The sequence below is a fragment of the Magnolia sinica genome, chromosome 9 (genome assembly GCF_029962835.1).
Source record: "Magnolia sinica isolate HGM2019 chromosome 9, MsV1, whole genome shotgun sequence".
Lineage (NCBI taxonomy): Eukaryota > Viridiplantae > Streptophyta > Magnoliopsida > Magnoliales > Magnoliaceae > Magnolia > Magnolia sinica.
Window position 1 is genome coordinate 87,199,873 of NC_080581.1, and position 18,852 is coordinate 87,218,724.

Genomic DNA, 18,852 nt, shown 5'->3' on the forward strand with positions numbered 1-18,852 from the left:
TCATTTCCTATACTGTGTTTTATGTGTGTGTTGGATGAGGCTAACTTTTCATACATAAAAATAACATGACCCTGTGCATCTAATGAGTGGTTTGGATTTCCTTCTTACATCATGTGTGCCCCACATCTTTCCTGTAACATAGGATCACACCTCTAGAACTACCAATGCAAATTATTCCTACGTGGGACCCAAGTGGGTTCACCTATATGATAGGAAGAATCCAGCACAGATTGCACATCTCCCAAAACTAACCACCATCGGATAATTACAACCATGCAATTATATCAGCATCATCCGAAATGGACGTTGCAGGCAAGAACCATATATCTGTCCATTTCACAGATCGTAAGAAGTGACGCAAAATCTAAATGGGGCCACCATAATGTTTGTGAGAAATCTAACTTATCAGTTAATCTTTCGAGATCATGTTAGGACTGGCCTAAAAATAAGACAGAAATGCCTACCGTTGAGATTTTTCTCAATTCACTTTTTTGTTTTAAATTTTTTTTTTTTTTTTGAGTTATCTCGTTGGTACACACCCATGTCAGTACACACACTCCATGTTAGCCACCCGCGCTGGGGATGATACCAAGACGTCAAGGGTTGAAAGAAGGTATCTCCACTCAGTCTGCCAGTTGAGCTATTAGTCTGGGTGTTTCACTTTGATGTTCATATGCCATCCATACTGTTCTTAATTTCATTTCTACTCCGGTGAATTGAGAACACAAAAACATTAGAATGATGGGGAACATATGGGACTCATGATTCTTTTAATGGTGGACATTTAATTCTCACTATTTCCTTTGATGTGACCCACTAGAGTTTTGGATCTGCCTCATTTTTAGATCAGTCTCCTAACATGATCTGCCAAAACGGATGGACGGATTGGATTTATAACAAACATCAGGGAGTGTCCCAACTAATGGCCCACCGTGATCGTTGGTGTCCCATTTAGGTCTTGAATAGGTACCCATCCCCACAAAGTATGAAAATTCCACACCGGGGCAGTTGTGCACATTAAATTAGTCAATAACCGCAGCCCCTTGTCCGCGTAGGTTGGTCCACCATGAAATTAACGGCTCATTTCGACGTGATCCCGGACGCGGGTTAGCTAACGACAGGTTGACTAGTCGAGACTCACTAATGAAGTGACGTCACCAAGCTCTGTGGGCCCCACCATCATGTCTGTTTTGTATCCACACCGTCCATTCATTTGGAGAGATCATAGTATAGCATGGTACAAAGAATGAGTAAGATCTAAAGCTCGAGTGGACCCCACCACAGAAAACGGTGTGGAGAGTGATGCCCACCATTAAAAACTTCTACGGGCCACAAAGTTTTTGATCAAGCTGATATTTGTATTTTACCTTCTTTCATGTTTCCATTAACACATGAACAGGTTGGATCTCACATAAGTATCATGGTGGACCTCAGGGAGGTTTCAACGGTGGGTGTCACTCTCCCCACTGTTTTATCTGGTGGGGTCCACTCCAGCTTTGGATCTGCCTCGTTCTTTGTATCACGTCCTAACATGATCTCTAAAAATAGAATAATGTTATGGATACAACACATATATCATGGTGGGGTCCACAGAACTTGGTGACGTGACTTCAGTACTTGCGAGTCTCGCTGATCAACTTGTAAGTAGCTAATCCGCGTCGATACCGCGTCGTCCCACGTAATTATCCTTCCATCGACCGTGTCTCAGTAGGGCCCATCTCAGCTTCAACGTAGCACACTTTCAAAAGATATGAATATTTCCACAAAGATGCACAGCCGTTTTCTGATATCTATAAATAGAGGAGTCTAGAAAGCAATATGGTACTCTGGCTGAAAATCGTTAAGTGGGATAAACAATCACACACAACTAACGTTTCCGCTGTGGTAGATCGCTAAAGATCGACAATGAAGGTATCTTATATTAGTTGTCTTTTTACTATATTTGATTTCTTGAAGTGGGTCACGTGAATTTTTATGTGGTTTTCATTGTAGTAACTTGTTTTTTCTGTTACAGCAAAAGATTGTGATGAAAGTCCCGATGAACGATCCGAAGAGCCGGTCCAAGGCCATGAAAACTGCAGTCGGCATACAAGGTAATTTTACCATCATTTAGCTCAGATCTGCTGCCAAGCTTGCAGTTCTAATTTCTTCAACGAGAGATTTAAGCTGTCAGCAATTCAAGCGTCAGTTAAACAAACTGAGTTGACTCACTGAGTTCATCGAGTCAGAGAAGGCTGATTTAGCAGCCCAATCTCATTCTGATGGTTATTAAATTGGGTTTTGAAGACCCACTTTTATAGATGGATGGGATGCGTTAGCTTGACCGCAGATTCTAGCACAATTGAAATTGAGATTCGATGCAAGACAGGTGAAAAGGAACATAACCAGATATCATATTCATTTTCCTACACCACTCTAAGCACAAACCAGATGAGCTAAGTCAACTCAGCGAGTAGTGGTATTTTTAAATCGTCCCCTAGTTCACTACTGACTTGATTTCACCAACCCATGAGCTGAGTCGACTCAGTGAGTCCACTCTCTAAATGTTGAACTAGAGTACCTACATCTTCTTGGTACCATGAAATTTTGAACCATACCACAAATATGGCATGAACTGGCGTCTTTTGTAGATTCTGATTTGGGTTCTAAGATATTGTTTTAATCATTTTGGTTGCAGGTGTTATATCTGCTACGTTGGAGGGCGGCAATAAGGAAGAGCTTGTAGTGGTTGGTGAGGGAGTCGACTCGGTCGTGTTGACAACCCTGCTAAGAAAGAAGATGGGATTTACAGAGCTCGTTAGCGTCGCAGTGGTTGATGAGAAGAAGAAAGAGGAGGAGACAAAGCCATCAAGCGAAATCGCAGTTCTGCCTACTTATTGGGCCTACCAATACAGCATGCCACAGCCACTGAATTATGTGTACCAAGACCCCTACCAGGATAACTGTTGCATCATGTGAAGCACTACAAATGACATCAACGGTTGAAGTTGCGTGTGATGATCCAGGAGGCTGCTTGTGGGACCTGACCATGCTTGTTGAAGTTGTGTGATGAGTCATAAGACTGCTTGTGGGACCTCACCATGCTTTTTCTCTGAAGCTATTAAGATTGGGGAAATGAGAATTGTGTTGGATGAAAAAGTAACATTTGAGAAAGTGTCATGCATGCTTAGGTGCTTATTTAAAAAGAAAATAGGTTATAGAAATAGTAGATTATATTCAATTTCAGTTAATGAAGGTGATTTTTACTAAGGACACATTAATCAGTGATGGTCTGAGATATGGATCAGCCTTATTTTTGGGCATCAAAACAAAAAGAAAACAGAGAAAAGAAGAAAACAGCAACAACAGGAACACGGATGGCCATAAGAAATCCGAGGATCAATCCTCATCCTCCATTTTCATCAAACTCAAGGTTAATGATCAGGATGATAAGAAAGTTAAATTCAAGATGCAGAGAAACACTCCAATGCGTGTGCTAATGAAGACATACTGTGCTGTGCAATCAGTGGACATCAATGAAATTACTTCCCTGTTTGATGGTTGTCGCATTCGAGGAGAATAGACAGCTGATGAACTCCACTTGGAGGATGAGGATAAGATCGATGTCATGCCAAAACCATATGGTGGTAGCATGCTCGAACGGATAGATGTCGATTTCCTTCATCTTTTGAAAACTACATAACATACAGTGTGGTCATGCGAACTAATAATCTTTTTGTTTTGTTTTGATGATCCATGTGGGGTTGGTAGAAACCATGAATGTAATGATGGGCTAGACTTCATATTTTCATGAACAATCTGTGTGGTTTAACCAAAAAAAAATATTCCCATTTGCAATGTAAAAGGGCAGCTCATTTGGTACACACCACGTAGTATGTGCCAACTTCCTTGAGAGTTAGGCAGGTAAGATAGTGAAGTGGGCCAAACATGTAAGAAATATGGGGCCACGTGTTTAATGATAGAGCACTCAGCTACACTTTCCATGCATGCATGGCTCCTGATGAACGGGTCCAGGTAAAAGAAAGAATGTCATGTCACACACATGTGGCGCAAGTGGATCGTGCATCTCGTTTTCATTCTTTATATCCTTCACTATTTTATGGTGGGCTCTGTATCTTCTAAATTATTTAAGCATCTTAAAAGTACTTTTAGATTACTTTTTACTCTTTATAGAAAAGCCTCTTGTACGATTCTTTGACTGAGCAAAATGTATAGGATATTGATCTGCACCCCCATTTACTGATAATACATCCAAGAGTGGCAATGGCCCTCGTTTGGGCCTGACCAGCACTTGACCTGACTGGCCTGGCCCAAAACTTGATAAAATTCCTACTTGAATTTTACTAATATATCCACCGATCAAGTGTGTCACATGCATTTAAAAAAACAAAAAAGGCATCTGGAACCAATTAAACCAATGATCTAGAATTAAGATATATTGGCTGCTTCAACAGAGATAATACATCGAAAGTCAACACTCCCTCTAACATATCGCTCACGTATCTTAAAAGGAGAACATATGCAAAAGTCAACTCTCTCTATAAAATGTCTTTGCGAGGTTTATTCAAGGGAGAATGCATTCAAAAGTCATTTCTCTCTATAAAAAGCCCTTAAAATTCTTCTTAATTACACATTCTACCACTTTAAGGGTCAATGGGGGACTGTCATATGTTACCAAACTCTATTATATAATCACAAGGCATTATTTTGCTCTACTCCCATATTATCAAGTTTTCATCCTGTTACCTATAAACACCCCCACCTCCTTCATTCTTAATACACACCAACAAACCAAGAGGAGAGAAGGGAGAGAGTTCTCATCTAACCTAGTCACCCCTAGCTCATCTAGTTCAAAGCTTAACCATCATTCCCAACCATGCTAGGCCCATATAGCCCAAGCTATTTCCCAACCAAATCCATCTAACCTGGCCCCTCATTTCCAAACAACCTATCACATCTAGGCTAATCAATCTTTTCCAAACAAACACATCCAACCTAGTCCCTCATTCCTAACCAACCTAGTGCATCTTGCCCATCCTACCCACTCAACCTAACTTATCTATAGACACCCTGCGATTAAGTGTGATACGTGTTGGTGGATCCAAAGCTCAAAGATGGCGGTAGCTTCACCATTTTCACACAAAGATAATGATAGTTCCTTTTTTTTTTTTGCACAAAGACGGTGGTAGCCACGATTTGCAGGTTTTGTCTCAATTTTGACTATGGTTGGGCTTGTGAGCCGGACCAATCCTTGGTGGACACGGATTTATACTTTGCTTTAGTTTACCCCGAACCTGGCATTAATACCAAGGCCCAGGCTTAGGGGAACCAAGCCTCCTTAATCTAATCCATTCAACCTCACGTGTCCTGTCCTTCTCCAAGTATCTATAAAAGCAACCTCGCACTCACAATTTGGGGGAGGAAGGGAAAAAGCAAGAAGAGGCTAGAGTCATTTAGCATGTTTGTCCTTTTATCTACTTTCATATTACCAAGTTGTCATCCTCTTACCTATAAATACCCCCACCTCCTTCATTCTCAAGACATGCCTACACAATTAGAGAAGAGGAAGGAGATGGCTCTCATGCAACTTAGCCACCATCTCCCAAGCTGAGACTATTTAGCCCAAGCCTAACCATTCTTCCCAACTAAGTTTAGCTCATCTAGCTCAAGCCATCTTTCCCAAGCAAACTCATTCAAACCTGCCCTTTTAGCCCAAGCCATCTTTCCTAACCAAACCCATCTATCCTTCCCAACCAACCTAGCCCATCTTTCCCATCTATCCATCTAACTAACCGATCTTATCCATCCAACGTAGCCCATATAGCCCATTCAAACCATTCAAACACTCCAACCTAATCTGGTCAATCCAAAGCCTAGCCCGTGTTTATGCTAATCCAATCCACTCAAAGCCATCATTCAACCAATACAAGTCATTTTTATATTTATTTTTAACAAAAGGATTTCATTGCAAGGGGAAATTTACAAGCCTATTTCGGGCAGATGAACTGCCTATCATGTGCTATACAAATTTGAGTGGGAGACTTTTCTAATATAACCAAGACCTGATTTATCCAATAAAACCTGACCTTTGATCAGGCGAGGGAGAGAAGCGAGACCAAGGAAAAAGGAGTTAACCTGCTCTGAGCTGCCAATCTTAGCCAAACTATCAGCTGGGCTGTTAACTTCCCTGAAAATGTGGAGAATCTGTAAGTTCCCCTGACAGGAGAGACGGCGAATCTTTGTTAGCCAGTAACACCATTTCCAAGATGGCGGGGAGACTTTGGTGAGGCAGAAAACTGCCCAACTAGAATCTGATTCGATGATGACATTAGTCATCCTGAGAGCCACACAGAATTTAATGTCATCAAGCACAGCCCGTATTTCAGCCGTATTATTGGAGGCAGAGCCGCACCCGCATGTGAAGACGAAAATAGGGTCTCCATGGTGATCCCGATAGATCCCACCACCTCCCGCCGAACCAGGATTTGCAAGAGCTAAACCATCGACGTTTAGCTTGAAAAATCCAACCTGAGGCTTGATCCATTTGATAATGGAGGGGGGCCGGACGGGCAGATTGGAGGACGGGCCAGCGTGGGAAGTTGAAGTCAAAAAAGCCTGGTGCCGAAGGAGGAATATTTTGTCCAGGAACAGGAACATAGATTGCAGCCACCACCGAACCTTGAGGAAAATTGAGGAAGCAGAACACCGGTGATCGTCGAATCTGGCAGCGTTCCTAGCCTTCCAAATCTCCCATAAAATGAAAACCGGGGCCATACGAATGATCAGATTCCTTTTACCATGGGGAAGGGGTCTCTGCCACCACCAGAGCAGCCTATTCGAGATGGAGAGATGAGCGAAAAGCTGGGTCCCAAGGAAAGCAACGATCCGACGCCACACCGTGTCTGCAAGGGAGCTCTGAAGGAAAAGGTGCGATGGTGATTCAGTGTAGGGGCCTGAAGAGGAATGAACGATGCAACAACTACATGCAGACGCAAGGTGGATACCCTTTCGCTGCACCAAGACATCAATGGGAAGGGCATCATGAAGCAACTGCCAAAGGAAAATAGAGATTTTGGGGGCAATTTTTGATTCCAGATCCATTTCGACCAGTGAGGGGCCTGACCGCGAAGCCAGGAGATGTTCCAAGCCAATTTGGTTGAGAACAGCCCTGTGGGTTCCAGCGGCCAAATGACAAAGTCCTCGGCATCCGAGGTGCAGAAACCACAGTAATACAAGTCATCATAATTATCTACATCTTGTGGAGTATGATCGAGTCTCTATGAGAGGAAAGAGTGTCAGGTCTTTTCTTCCCTCTCTCGTACATATGTTTTATCAACCATCTCCTATGGTATACACACACACACACACACACACACACACACATACACACACACACACATCCATATAAATATATATATTTATATATATATTTCTTATAATAGTTAGTCGACACTTCTTCTCTCTTCAACCCCCTACTTCTCTAGTTTGTTTGAATATATGCTTTGGGGATTGCCGATTTACCCAGATCTTATGACATTAAAAGTCTAGATATGCTAGACATTTTTCTTTTCTTGCTCATCTTTCTTAGGTAAACAAGTGTCGGGAGATTGCTTTTGTTTCGATCCCTCACACTTACTCCTGAGTTGGACATTGCACCTCTTGGTTGTGTTAATTAAATCCTTTATAATTCATTGAGTTTCGTAAAATAGAAATTGTACACTTGTGCGGATAAGAATGTGCCTAACAACTTTCTTCTTTGTTACTGTGGTTCCTTACTTAGAATCCCAAGTCGCAAATTAAGAGTCATTTTAGAACAGAGAATACTTAGATTTTCATATTTTTAAGGATTTTATAGGATCTAGTTGACTGTGAAATTTTGAATTAATTAGCTAGTGACAACTTCAAGTCAAATATCTAATACCTTGAGTCAAACCAACTGTACTAGCAAAAGAACTTGATAAGGCTCCAGTGAGTGCGATCCCCATTATCCATTGTTCACAATATGAATGATATATTAGTTATGAGAAAAAATCTACCTCTTTTTTAAAGTTTCATTTCAAGGTTATCAATAAGTTTGACACTTAAATACCTGGGTCATCTCAGCTACTTTCTTGGTCCGAAAGGTACGCAAACATTTCACACCTTTCAGTTAACGCTGATAAGAGATATGCTTCGGAACTTTTGCATAAATCGAATATGGCCGAGGTGCAAGCTATGGTCTACTCCCGTTATTACTATTTCTCAACTGAATATGATGGAGATTATTTAGATGATCCCACATGATACTAAAGTCTTTTTGGCAGATTTCAGTTTCTTACACCAACTAGCCCGGACACAATAGATTCATCGTCAATCAAGTATACTAGCACATACACAATCCTTGAACTACTCACCTTCAAGAAGTAAAAAGAATTTTGTGCTTTGTTAAATGCACACTGACCACTAGCTTAACATTCACAAAAGGCCAATCTTGTGAATTAGTCACCTTCTCATATGTGAATTGGGCCAGACATCCCAATGACTAACGTTTCACTTCTTGGTCTTAGCTTCTTCTTAGGCCCAATATAATTTCATAATATCCCAAAAAGCAGATGGTGTTCACTCCCAAGTATAGGGTTGTGATGTAGTAATAAACTCGGTAAGACCGAGGTCGAATCCACAGGACTGAAACTCGTTATCTGAAACCAAGTAGAACTAGAACTAGACTAAGATGTGATCTAAACCAAATAGAAATTAAGGAATAATTGTGGAAGAATTATCTAAGACTTTAAGTAATTCAAAGGAAGGAAAACTAGGGATTCAGAGGATCCACTCGTAGAGATCAGGGAGATCTTTTTCCTGCATCAGGAATCGTGGAAATCAAACTGGACTTACTTGATCTGGTTTTCAAGAGATGAAAGGTGTATGAATTAGAATGGATTCCATCACCAAACCTTGCCCAGGAGACAAAGCAAACAACAGAATTAATCTAATTACCAATCAATCAACATGCCATGAAAGTTAGGCAGAGTACCGTCATCCGACCATGCCCATGAGACGATGGTGAACAATAGGGCTTCCTGACTTCATAGACATGAAAAGGAGAAAAGGAACATGCTCAAAGCTATCACAGACCCATTGTAATTGCAGTCACAATAGACCATTAAAAACTACAAACATTCCCTTAACAATTAAACCATAATCAAGTTCAATTCACGATTAAATAGTTAACCCAGCAATCAGAGTCTCCCATCTCACTACAAGCTTCACCTCTTAGCCCTAGCTAAGAGGTTTAGCCCGTCATGATGCGGGCTAAATTCTAATTAAAAGAAAAAGAAGAAGAAAAAGAAGAAGGAACAAAAAAACAAAGCAAGGAAATAAAGTAAAAGAAAAAAACTTCTCTCTCTTCTCCTTGTCTTCCCGTATCTCATCAAAGAACTCCTCCCATGCACAGCAGCAGCAGCAGCCCCGTTTTCTTCTCCCAAACGAAAACTCCTCAGCAGCACATTCAGCAGCCCCTACCGCAGACCGTCCTTCCTTTCTTCCCGTTTCTTTCCAACCAAAGACGAACTCTCCCAAAAACTCCCTTGGTTCTCTCTCTTCTCTTTCTTTTATAAGCAGAGAAGATGGTGGGGAGGTCGGTTGCAGGGAACCGACCTTGCTTACGCTGAGAAAAATCGAAATTTCTTACGCACAGCAGCGTTTTCTGTCGCAGCAAAACCGCGAGACCGGTTTGTGTTTGGATGAGATGTGGACCAGCATGCGATCACGTCCGGGCATTCCGTCAACTTGGGAAGGGTCTAAATTTCCCTCCCAACAGTTTGGACGGTGTCGATCTTTCAACCAATCACCTCCAAGATCATTCAATGGGCCGTAAAAGCCGGGGCAGCGTCCGGAACTTGCGGACGCTGGCTTTGCGCACGGCAGCTGTGCTGGACCTTGAGGGAGCCACTCTCGGTGATCTTCCAGTGAATCAGCGTCGATAATTAGATTCATAAGGTCTACTTAGGCCAATCTTTCAAATTCGAAGTGGATCCGAGCTTTAGGTAGACCACACCACTAATCAACGTAGCAGAAGCATCCAGTCTTTGCATTCTTAATCGTTTACATAGTTGCAAGGAATTGATCAGGCTTTGGTCGATTTCTAGGCCCACTCCTGATGGTCGGTCCGGATTCTACCGTTGGTGTACGGTGGTGGCCCACAAAGGAAAACCGCAGGCTCTGTTTCGTAATAGAAACAGAACTTATGTTTTTGAAGATGAGACGTCAGGGAGAGTCTTGCCATGCAAGTTTAGTGCAAAAAGTGTAGTACGTACACTGTATGATGATTATGAGAAATCCACACCATCCATCTTGTTCCCCATTTCATTTGAGCCGTGGGGCCCGAAGTTAAAGCGTATCTGGACAGCGGGTGGGCCCCAAATCAGGGTTTTATGGACTGATCTATTAGTTCTGCCACTTTCACGAGGATCCAATGGCTGAAATTTGACGTGTACGGTTAATTTATGGTCCCAATCCCATGTATGAAGTTTCGAGCCAATCGGATGGTGGGAGCGCTGTGATCTTGCATTCTGCTTAACTTTCAGGCCATTTGAGCTTCAGTTTCTCGATTTTCGCGGACTCCTGGTGTATAATTTCGTCGCTCTTAGTCTTCTAGAGTCCGTTCCCTGCTTTAGTGTCATCAGATCGGTAAATCCATGCTTTTTAGTGTCCTTTCCCAGTCCAAGCTCATGAAGACGCCCTGCATCACAAATTCAATTAAATTAGGCTATTAAACGGTGTCATGCTTGTAAATCCATGCAATAAATGGGTCTGATATGCAATATTTGACCCTCATCCGAATCCAGCATCGAGGCTAAAAACAGGGCTCTTTCCCACACAACAGCTGATCTACTTTAGTTAACATCAATTCTTCGTGGTCTTGACGTTCTGCTTTGCGATCCACTGATGCTCTACTAGGATAACATCATTACGACAAACATGTCTGAGAACTCGAATTTTCATGCTCAAAGTAAGCACATTGAAATTAACTACCTGTTGAGGGTCAAATATTGCATATTAGACCTCAATTATTACCTGATTTTACGAATATGATACGGTTTAACGGCCCATTTTGATCGTGTTTGTGATGCGAGTTATATTCAGGAGCCAGGACTGAAAAGAATGCTGAAGGCATGGATTTTACGCTCAAGAAGCACCAAGGCAAGGGACAAATACCAAGAGATCGAGATCAAAGAAATTACATGCCAGAAATCCAAGAAAATCAAGCAACTCACGTTAAACGGGCCTGAAAGTCCGCCAGAATGCATGATCACAGGTTTCTCACTATCTGTTTCTGCTTGAAAATTTATATATGGTCTGAGGACCATAAATTAACCGTACACATAAAATTTCAACCGTTAGATCCTTGTGAAAGTGGGTCAACGGATAGATCAGACCACATATCAGCAATTTGGGGCCCACCTGATCTTTGGATATGCTTTAATTTTGGTCTCAACCCCTTAAATTAGATGGGAAACTAGATGGACGGTGTGGATTTATCAACAGAATCAAGGAGGGACCCACTTTATGTGAGTACGTGTGCACAGTACACGTACACTCACCATGCACCAAGACACCCAATGTGACGCCCCGTCACTGTAGCCACATGTGGGTGGGCGCACATGGGCGGGCGCATATGTGGGCGGGCCCCAAGATGGCTGGCAGGCTACTATGCACATTGTGAAGGTGAAACTTTGTCCCACATCAGAAATGTTGTCTGAAGTAATGGTAGCTATATGTGGAGTTGTCACCTTATACTGCATGAGGCCTTTTGGGGGAGTTCCCCAAGAACAAAACCGTGCAGGCTGTGCCCAGAGCGGACAATATCATACAGTGTGGGCATGGGCTGTTATAAATGGTATTAGAGCCGAGGACGGCTTTGCCCTTGGTGGGGGATATTGTGATGCCTCGTCACTGTGGCCACATGTGGGCCGGCACACCTGGGAGGGCGCACATGTGGGCGGGCCCCAAGATGGCTGGCAGGCTACTGTGTGGCTGACAGGCTACTGTGCACATAGTGAAGGTGAAACTTTCTCCCACATCGGAAGTGTCGTCTGAAGTAATGGTAGCTATATGTGGAGTTGTCACCCTATACTGCATGAGGCCTTTTGGGAGAGTTCCCCAAGAACAAAACCGTGTGGGCAGTGCCCAGAGTGGACAATATCATATAGTGTGGGCGTGGGCTGTTACATCCAAAGTCAGTCAATTCTCCAAAACGCAACAGCGCCTTATGCACATTGGCCCTTTTTGGCTAGTGGGCCCCACCCATCATCCGTTCGAATAATCTGGACCGTAAAAACACAAGATTAACGGTGACTTGATTTTATACAGTGGACCGCACTAAAACTCGACAAAAACTACTCCTTCCTGACTGGTTTTTCGCCAGAAATCCAATGAACGGGTCAAATTTCTCAGAAAACATCAATGCAGAACGACGACAATCATAACTCATTACTCGTGGAAAATAATTACATATAATTTGATAAAAGAGCAATACTCCCATTGAAAGCTCATGTTACAACGACTCATGAATTCAAGGAGGACTTCTTTCATGAGGGGCCAAAAGGAGCATGGATGTACATGGCACATGTTAGAGATCTGGACCATTCATCTGATGTGTTCTAATCAAGAGAATGTATGACAACATCACGTGTACGGCCATGAATTCTACTGTCAATATCATAAAAGCATCCGTGCCACAATCAAGGGTGACTAGACTAGCCTGATCTGACCTTGGGCTGGGCTTGTACTTACTTGCCTGCCCATAGGCCTGGCTTGAGCCTCTCATGCAAAGCATGAACAAATTTCGAGTCGGGCTTGGTGTCAAGTCGTTTTAGCCTAGCCCAGCCTGGCTCGACTGAATTTATGCATACATGTGTTTAACTTGGCTACCGGTGAAAAAATTTCTTGCTAATCTACGCCATATGTCTGAGTATATCCCTTTGCAACTAGTCTTGCCTTGTATCATTTTATATATCCATCTGCCTTGTGTTTAACAGAGAAGACCAATTTGCACCCGACTATTTTTTTCCTTTGGGCAATAGAACCAAGGTCCATGTTTGATTCTTTAGTAGTGCTCCCATTTCTTCCTCTATTGCTTGTGTCCACTTGGGATCAACTAAAGCTTCTTGAGCAGTAGTGGGAATATAACATGCGGACAGCTCGTGTGAGAATGTCTTGAGAGGTTCAGGTAGCTTTTCGGTGGAAACATAGTTGGCAATTGGATACCTCGACCTTCTTTCTTCAATGTCTAGATAGTATCTGTTTGGTGGCTTGCCACGGTTATGTCTAAAAGGTAAGGTATATCCAGTAGACATATCGATGTTATTCATAAATGAGGATGTAGTGAAATTGCTTACCTCAGGAATATTCTCAAGAGATGGGTCTGTAGGCACTGAGAGATGGGGGGATTCAGGTTCTTCTCTGATGATGTGAGCTCAGTTGCCAAAGGCCCTCTAGATTTAGAGGATATGTCAAGCCTTGAAGATGTATTTGTTGATTCCTTGCCAATCATTAGTGTGTCATTCCAATCTTCAAGCCAGTCAAAACTCAGCCAATTCAACTCTTCATCTAGTGTCTCCCCATGAAGAGAAGAAGTGTATGCCGAAGAAGGATAGAACGGTTCGGACTCCAGAAAGGTAACATACATAGTCACATAGGTACGCTTGGTAGCAGAATCATAATAGCGGTAGCCTTTTTTATGTGTAGCATAGCCCAAGAAGAGGCACCAAAGGGCACATGGGTCAAGTTTGGTGCGCTGGTTCTTAGGGAGGTGCACATATGCCGCACACTTAAATATGCCAGGAGGGAGCAATTAGAGCCGTAGGTAGAGAGACCAAGGCTGATAGAGACTGTAATGGGGTCTTAAATTTTAATATTTTAGAAGGAAGGCGATTGATTAAATGTACGACAGTGGTAATAGCATCGTGCCAATGTCGTGTGGGAACATGAGCGCCTAGAAGGAGAGCTCGGGCAGTCTCATGAATATGCCGATTCTTCCATTTAGCGACTCTATTTTACTGAGGAGTCTGAGGATATGAAGTCTCATGAATAAGACCATGTTGTTGAAAATAGGAATGAAAGTGGTGATTAACATATTCACCACCATTGTTAGAGCAGAGAATCCGAATATGAGCGGAAAACTGGGTCTGAACCATAACATGAAATGACTGAAAGATATGAAACACTTCACCTTATGTTTCATCAAATATAACCAAGTCATCCGGGTGCAATCATCAACAAATATCACAAACTACCGTACACCAGATATAGTAGATAAAGGAGAGGGTCCCCATATATCAAAATGAATTAAAGCAAAAGGTGTATCACTTTTATTCATACTTAATGGATAAATAGCACGATGACTTTTGGCTAAAATACAAATATCACAGTGAAATTCAGAAGTCTCCACATTAGAGAATAAATTAGGAAATAAATGCCGTAAATACCCAAATGACGGATGTTCCAAACGACGATGCCACAGCCAAATCTGTCGAGCCTTAGAACCAAGTGTAGAAGACATGTGATACACACGACCCAAACTGAAATCTTCCATGTAGTATAATCCCCCTCTCTTAGTACCACGCCCAATTATCTCCTTGGTGAGAATATCCTGAATAAGACAAAAATCAAAAAATATTAGCACCACACAATTTAGATCTATAGTAACTTGGCTAACAGATAATAGTTTGTGTGTAAGACCCATATCCTAGTCCATACCGTTTCATAAATTTTTACAGTCCTCCCAGTCAAATTTCGATGACCTGCAACGCGTAGATAACATTTGCGCACGCTCTTGGGTCACATCTTATAAACCTAAGCCGACTCAAGTCGAGACCTATGTCATTGCGACCGCGCCATCACCGCGGTTCCTACGACGCGTCTCGTGCATCAATGCGACGCTCAGATTATGAGATCCGGCCCGTGCACTATTACGGCCATTGATCGCTTGATCGAGGGACTCACCTATCCCTACTATTGTAATTACTTAGAAACATAATTATTATGATGTCACCCTAGGGGTGACATCACCCTACCCTACCCCTAGCCCTAACTCCTTACAAGCAACCATCCTTTCCCTTTTCCCTGATGATGATCCCAAAGATGAACTGTACTGATACGTGGACTTATTGAGCAGGAGTTGCATACTCATTCATTCACTATCCACTTGGGCTAGTGGTGCACAACAATTTGTTACGTATATATTCGCAATGGCCAAGAGTTTGGTTGGGTGCGTGACTAACCTGAGACCAGGAGTTTACCACATTGAGTCTGACTATCCAAATTTAGGTATGGGACTGGTTTGGATAGAAGTCTCTTATAAGGGACACCGTAACCTGCGATACTACATATTATCATCCCGACCTCATACTCCGGCTTGGTCATTTCATTCGCATCGCATATTGCATCCGCATTCATATAGCATTTTGGGTCGTTATGTTTTCTATACTTATATGGCCTAGATGGACTTAGCAAGATTTACATATTGGATTGTACCCTCTGCATCTGATATTTGACTCTCTATGACTCCTTATTTGTATTGCTGATTTGTATTGCGTATTCTGATATTATATGACTTATGGACTTACCAGTATATTTTCGCTTACTTTGATTACTGTGATATCGTATGATTCATGATCTTGTCAGTATTTCCGCTTATTCCAATGATGTATGCTTTTTGGGCTTTATGGTATACTTGGCACTTACCTTGTGCACGCACTTTCACCACCCTCTAAGCTTTCTATAAGCTTATGTACGATAGATGCGTGCAGATGGTGTTAGGTTGCAGCAGCATAGAGCTTGGAGCATGTAACTGACTTCTGGAGTTTTAATTTTTACAAATGTATTTTCCTTTCAGTATTGTATTCAAATGTTTATATTAGTGGATATGTGATGATGATGTTGCTTTTGTGATTTGGGTATACTTGTGGTTATGCTTATTACGAGTTAAATGTACATTGGAAAAAAAATAAAAATAATAATAATAATAAAATCCTCATTATAGGACCCCAGGATCGGAATCTAGCGTATAGATGAGAATATCCTCAATAAGACAAAAATTGGAAAACATTAGCACCACACAATTTAAATCTATAGTAACTTGGCTAACAGATAATAACTTGTGAGATAAAGAGGGAACAAGCAAAGTGTTGGGTAAATGAAGAGAGGGTGATAGGGTTACAGATCCGGCTCCTATGACAGGTGAGGTCACTCCATTAGCATTCACAATGTTGGTGCGCCTTGGAGGTGAGTGATGGGAGAAATCTGTGGGATCAAACGTCATATGATCCGTGGCCCCAGAGTCGAGGAGCCAATCACTACTGTCCACATCATGACGACAACTAAGGAAGGCATGACAGGTGTTACCTAGATCCGCAGGAGAGAAGTCCGATTTAGGTGAGGCAGTGGGCGGGACGAGAGAGAGATAAGGTTCGGCTGTTGTCACAGCAGCCTTTCCTGCGCCTTCAGCCGTACCGTCTCATTTTTTCTAACTTGAAGCTCGTGCCACCAATCGGGGTACCCATGCAACTAAAAGCAATTTTTACATGTATACTTCGTATTGCCACAATGAGAGCATTTGATACCATCGGATGAGGTACGGGCTTTAGAGGAAGATTTCCCAGTATACTGAGAAGTCGATCCAGACAGTCTAAGCTTTAGCCCTTTCGAAGCAAGCATCACCCCTGGAGGTGGTTCGTGGTCGCTAGTGTTCATCACCACCTGGTAAAGAGCCTCCCTGCGAACATGGGCATATACTTGCTCCACGGTGGGAAACGTGTGTATTTGCAACACATTGCTGCGAATATTGTCCAACCTGTCATCAAGACCATCCAAGAATACATAGATCTGATTTTCTTGGAGAAGATTATTATAACGTTCAATATCGGCAGGGCATTCTATCAGATTAAAACATTAAAAATCAATCTCATGCCAGAGGCTTTGCAAATCGGTGTAGTATTTTTTCAGGGAACCACCTACTTGACGGAGACGTGAGACGCGCTGCTGGAGATCATAGACTTGAGAGGTATCGCCACCATCAAAATAGGTGGTAGCAACTGAATCCCAAACCATTTTGGCCGTGGAAAATCGAATGAAATTGCCGATTAACGCCGGATCCATGGAGTTAATCAGCCATCCTTTGACAATGGCGTTGTCAGTACGCCATTTGCGGAAGGACAGATCAGTCGGAGATGGCGGAGGTAACTTGCCATTGATGTAGCCCAACTTGTCTTTGCCGGAGATGTACATCTCGACAACTTGGGACCATAAAGCATAATTGGAACCATCCAACTTGATGCCGATCGGGACAACCGCAGGTTCAGAAAGCACGGTCGGGGCCTGAGCTTTGGATAGAGCTTCGGTTATTTTTGTGGTGAATATTTCAGAGAGGAGCATATTATGGTCGATGGAGGAGTCACCGGACTTCGTCGGGATTTCGGTGTCTCCCATGTGTCAAGGTGGCGGCGGAAGAAGGCTATGAACAAGGTTTAGACGTAAACCAAGAGCCAGAAATCGACTGGCTCTGATACCATGTCAAATTTTTTATTATTTTATTTCTTTTATACTTTCTTTACAGAGATATTGTACAAATATATAGGGAGATTAACAACCCTATTCTTGGCTATACATAGATATTGTACAATCAATCAATGAGTTGTACAATCACGAATATAATCTTTCTGATTTTCTCTTAATTGATAACTCATTGATTGATTTGACGACAACTCACTGATTGATTTGACAACTCACGCCAACATGGATGTCATTTACAAATCATGGTGAGCCCACAATTTCTTTTTTATATGTAGGACAAGCTTATCATACAAAGCACATAGCAGATTGGGCTCATTATAGAAAAATTATTAGCATTGAGAGATTTGTTGGCTACTTCAAAAAATTTTAATCCATCTGAGGGTCCAATATGACATTTGTTAGAGATTACTAGGGATGCCATTGAGTCAATTTCGGTCAAAGCTAAAAGCATAGTGTATATACACTGAAGCACATACTCTCATTTAAATTCAAATAATCTGGGATTTCAGTCTAGCATTACCTAGAGTTACTATTCTTATCTACTTGTGTAAAGATTCTTAAAGTGTAACTCTTGTATTAATAGGCTTCCTCGTTAGGTCTTAAATTATAGCCCACATAGCTTTACACTACAACAATAATGATATATTGTTGTTCATGTTTTAAATCTGTAAGAAATAGGGTTTGTCGATGATATTGACAGACCACTCAATGTCATCGAGCTAACGTCGATGCCATCGACGAATGCTTGATGCCATTGGAAAAATTAGAAAAATTTATGTCAGTTGCTAGAAATTTTTTGTGTTTCTACTCGATGTCATCGAAGGTGTTCGATGCCATCAATAGATCATTGATGTCATCAAAGTCTTATCGAACGTGTGCACAGAATTGCATAAGTGTAGGATTTGTTTCCTATTCCAATTATGATACTATATGATCCTATATATATAGGGTGTAATCGGGATTTGGGAGGTAGTAGAGGAGTTCTAGGCTTTCTAATTCATTCCTAAGGGTTTCAAGAGCATAGCTTGGGCTTGTGAAGTGAATTTGAGGCTTGTTTAAATCATTAACACTCTATCTCTTGTAATTTATGGTTTCATAGTGCATTACTCATTGCGTTGTGGCATGGTTTTTTCCACGTAAAATTCAAATTGTTTGTGTTTGGACTTGGTTGTGCGATTGGTAGTACTTTGCTTGATTTGTCTCCATATACTTCCGCAGTTCCCTAATAAGTGATATCAAAGCTAACATTGAGAGACAGATCGAATTTGAAAGAAAGGTATTAATGGCATCTAACCCGAA

General features: G+C 41.9%; 1 protein-coding gene across 1 annotated transcript; it reads left to right on the plus strand.

Annotated features, from left to right (window-relative positions):
• Positions 1-1,775: 1,775 nt before the first annotated feature.
• Positions 1,776-3,252, plus strand: LOC131256526 (disease resistance protein Pik-1-like). The gene is made up of 3 exons (XM_058257383.1): positions 1,776-1,911; positions 2,015-2,093; positions 2,678-3,252. The coding sequence occupies exons 1-3, from the start codon at positions 1,906-1,908 to the stop codon at positions 2,956-2,958; spliced, it is 366 nt and encodes a 121-aa protein (XP_058113366.1). The 5' UTR covers positions 1,776-1,905; the 3' UTR covers positions 2,959-3,252.
• The last annotated feature ends 15,600 nt before the right edge of the window (positions 3,253-18,852 follow it).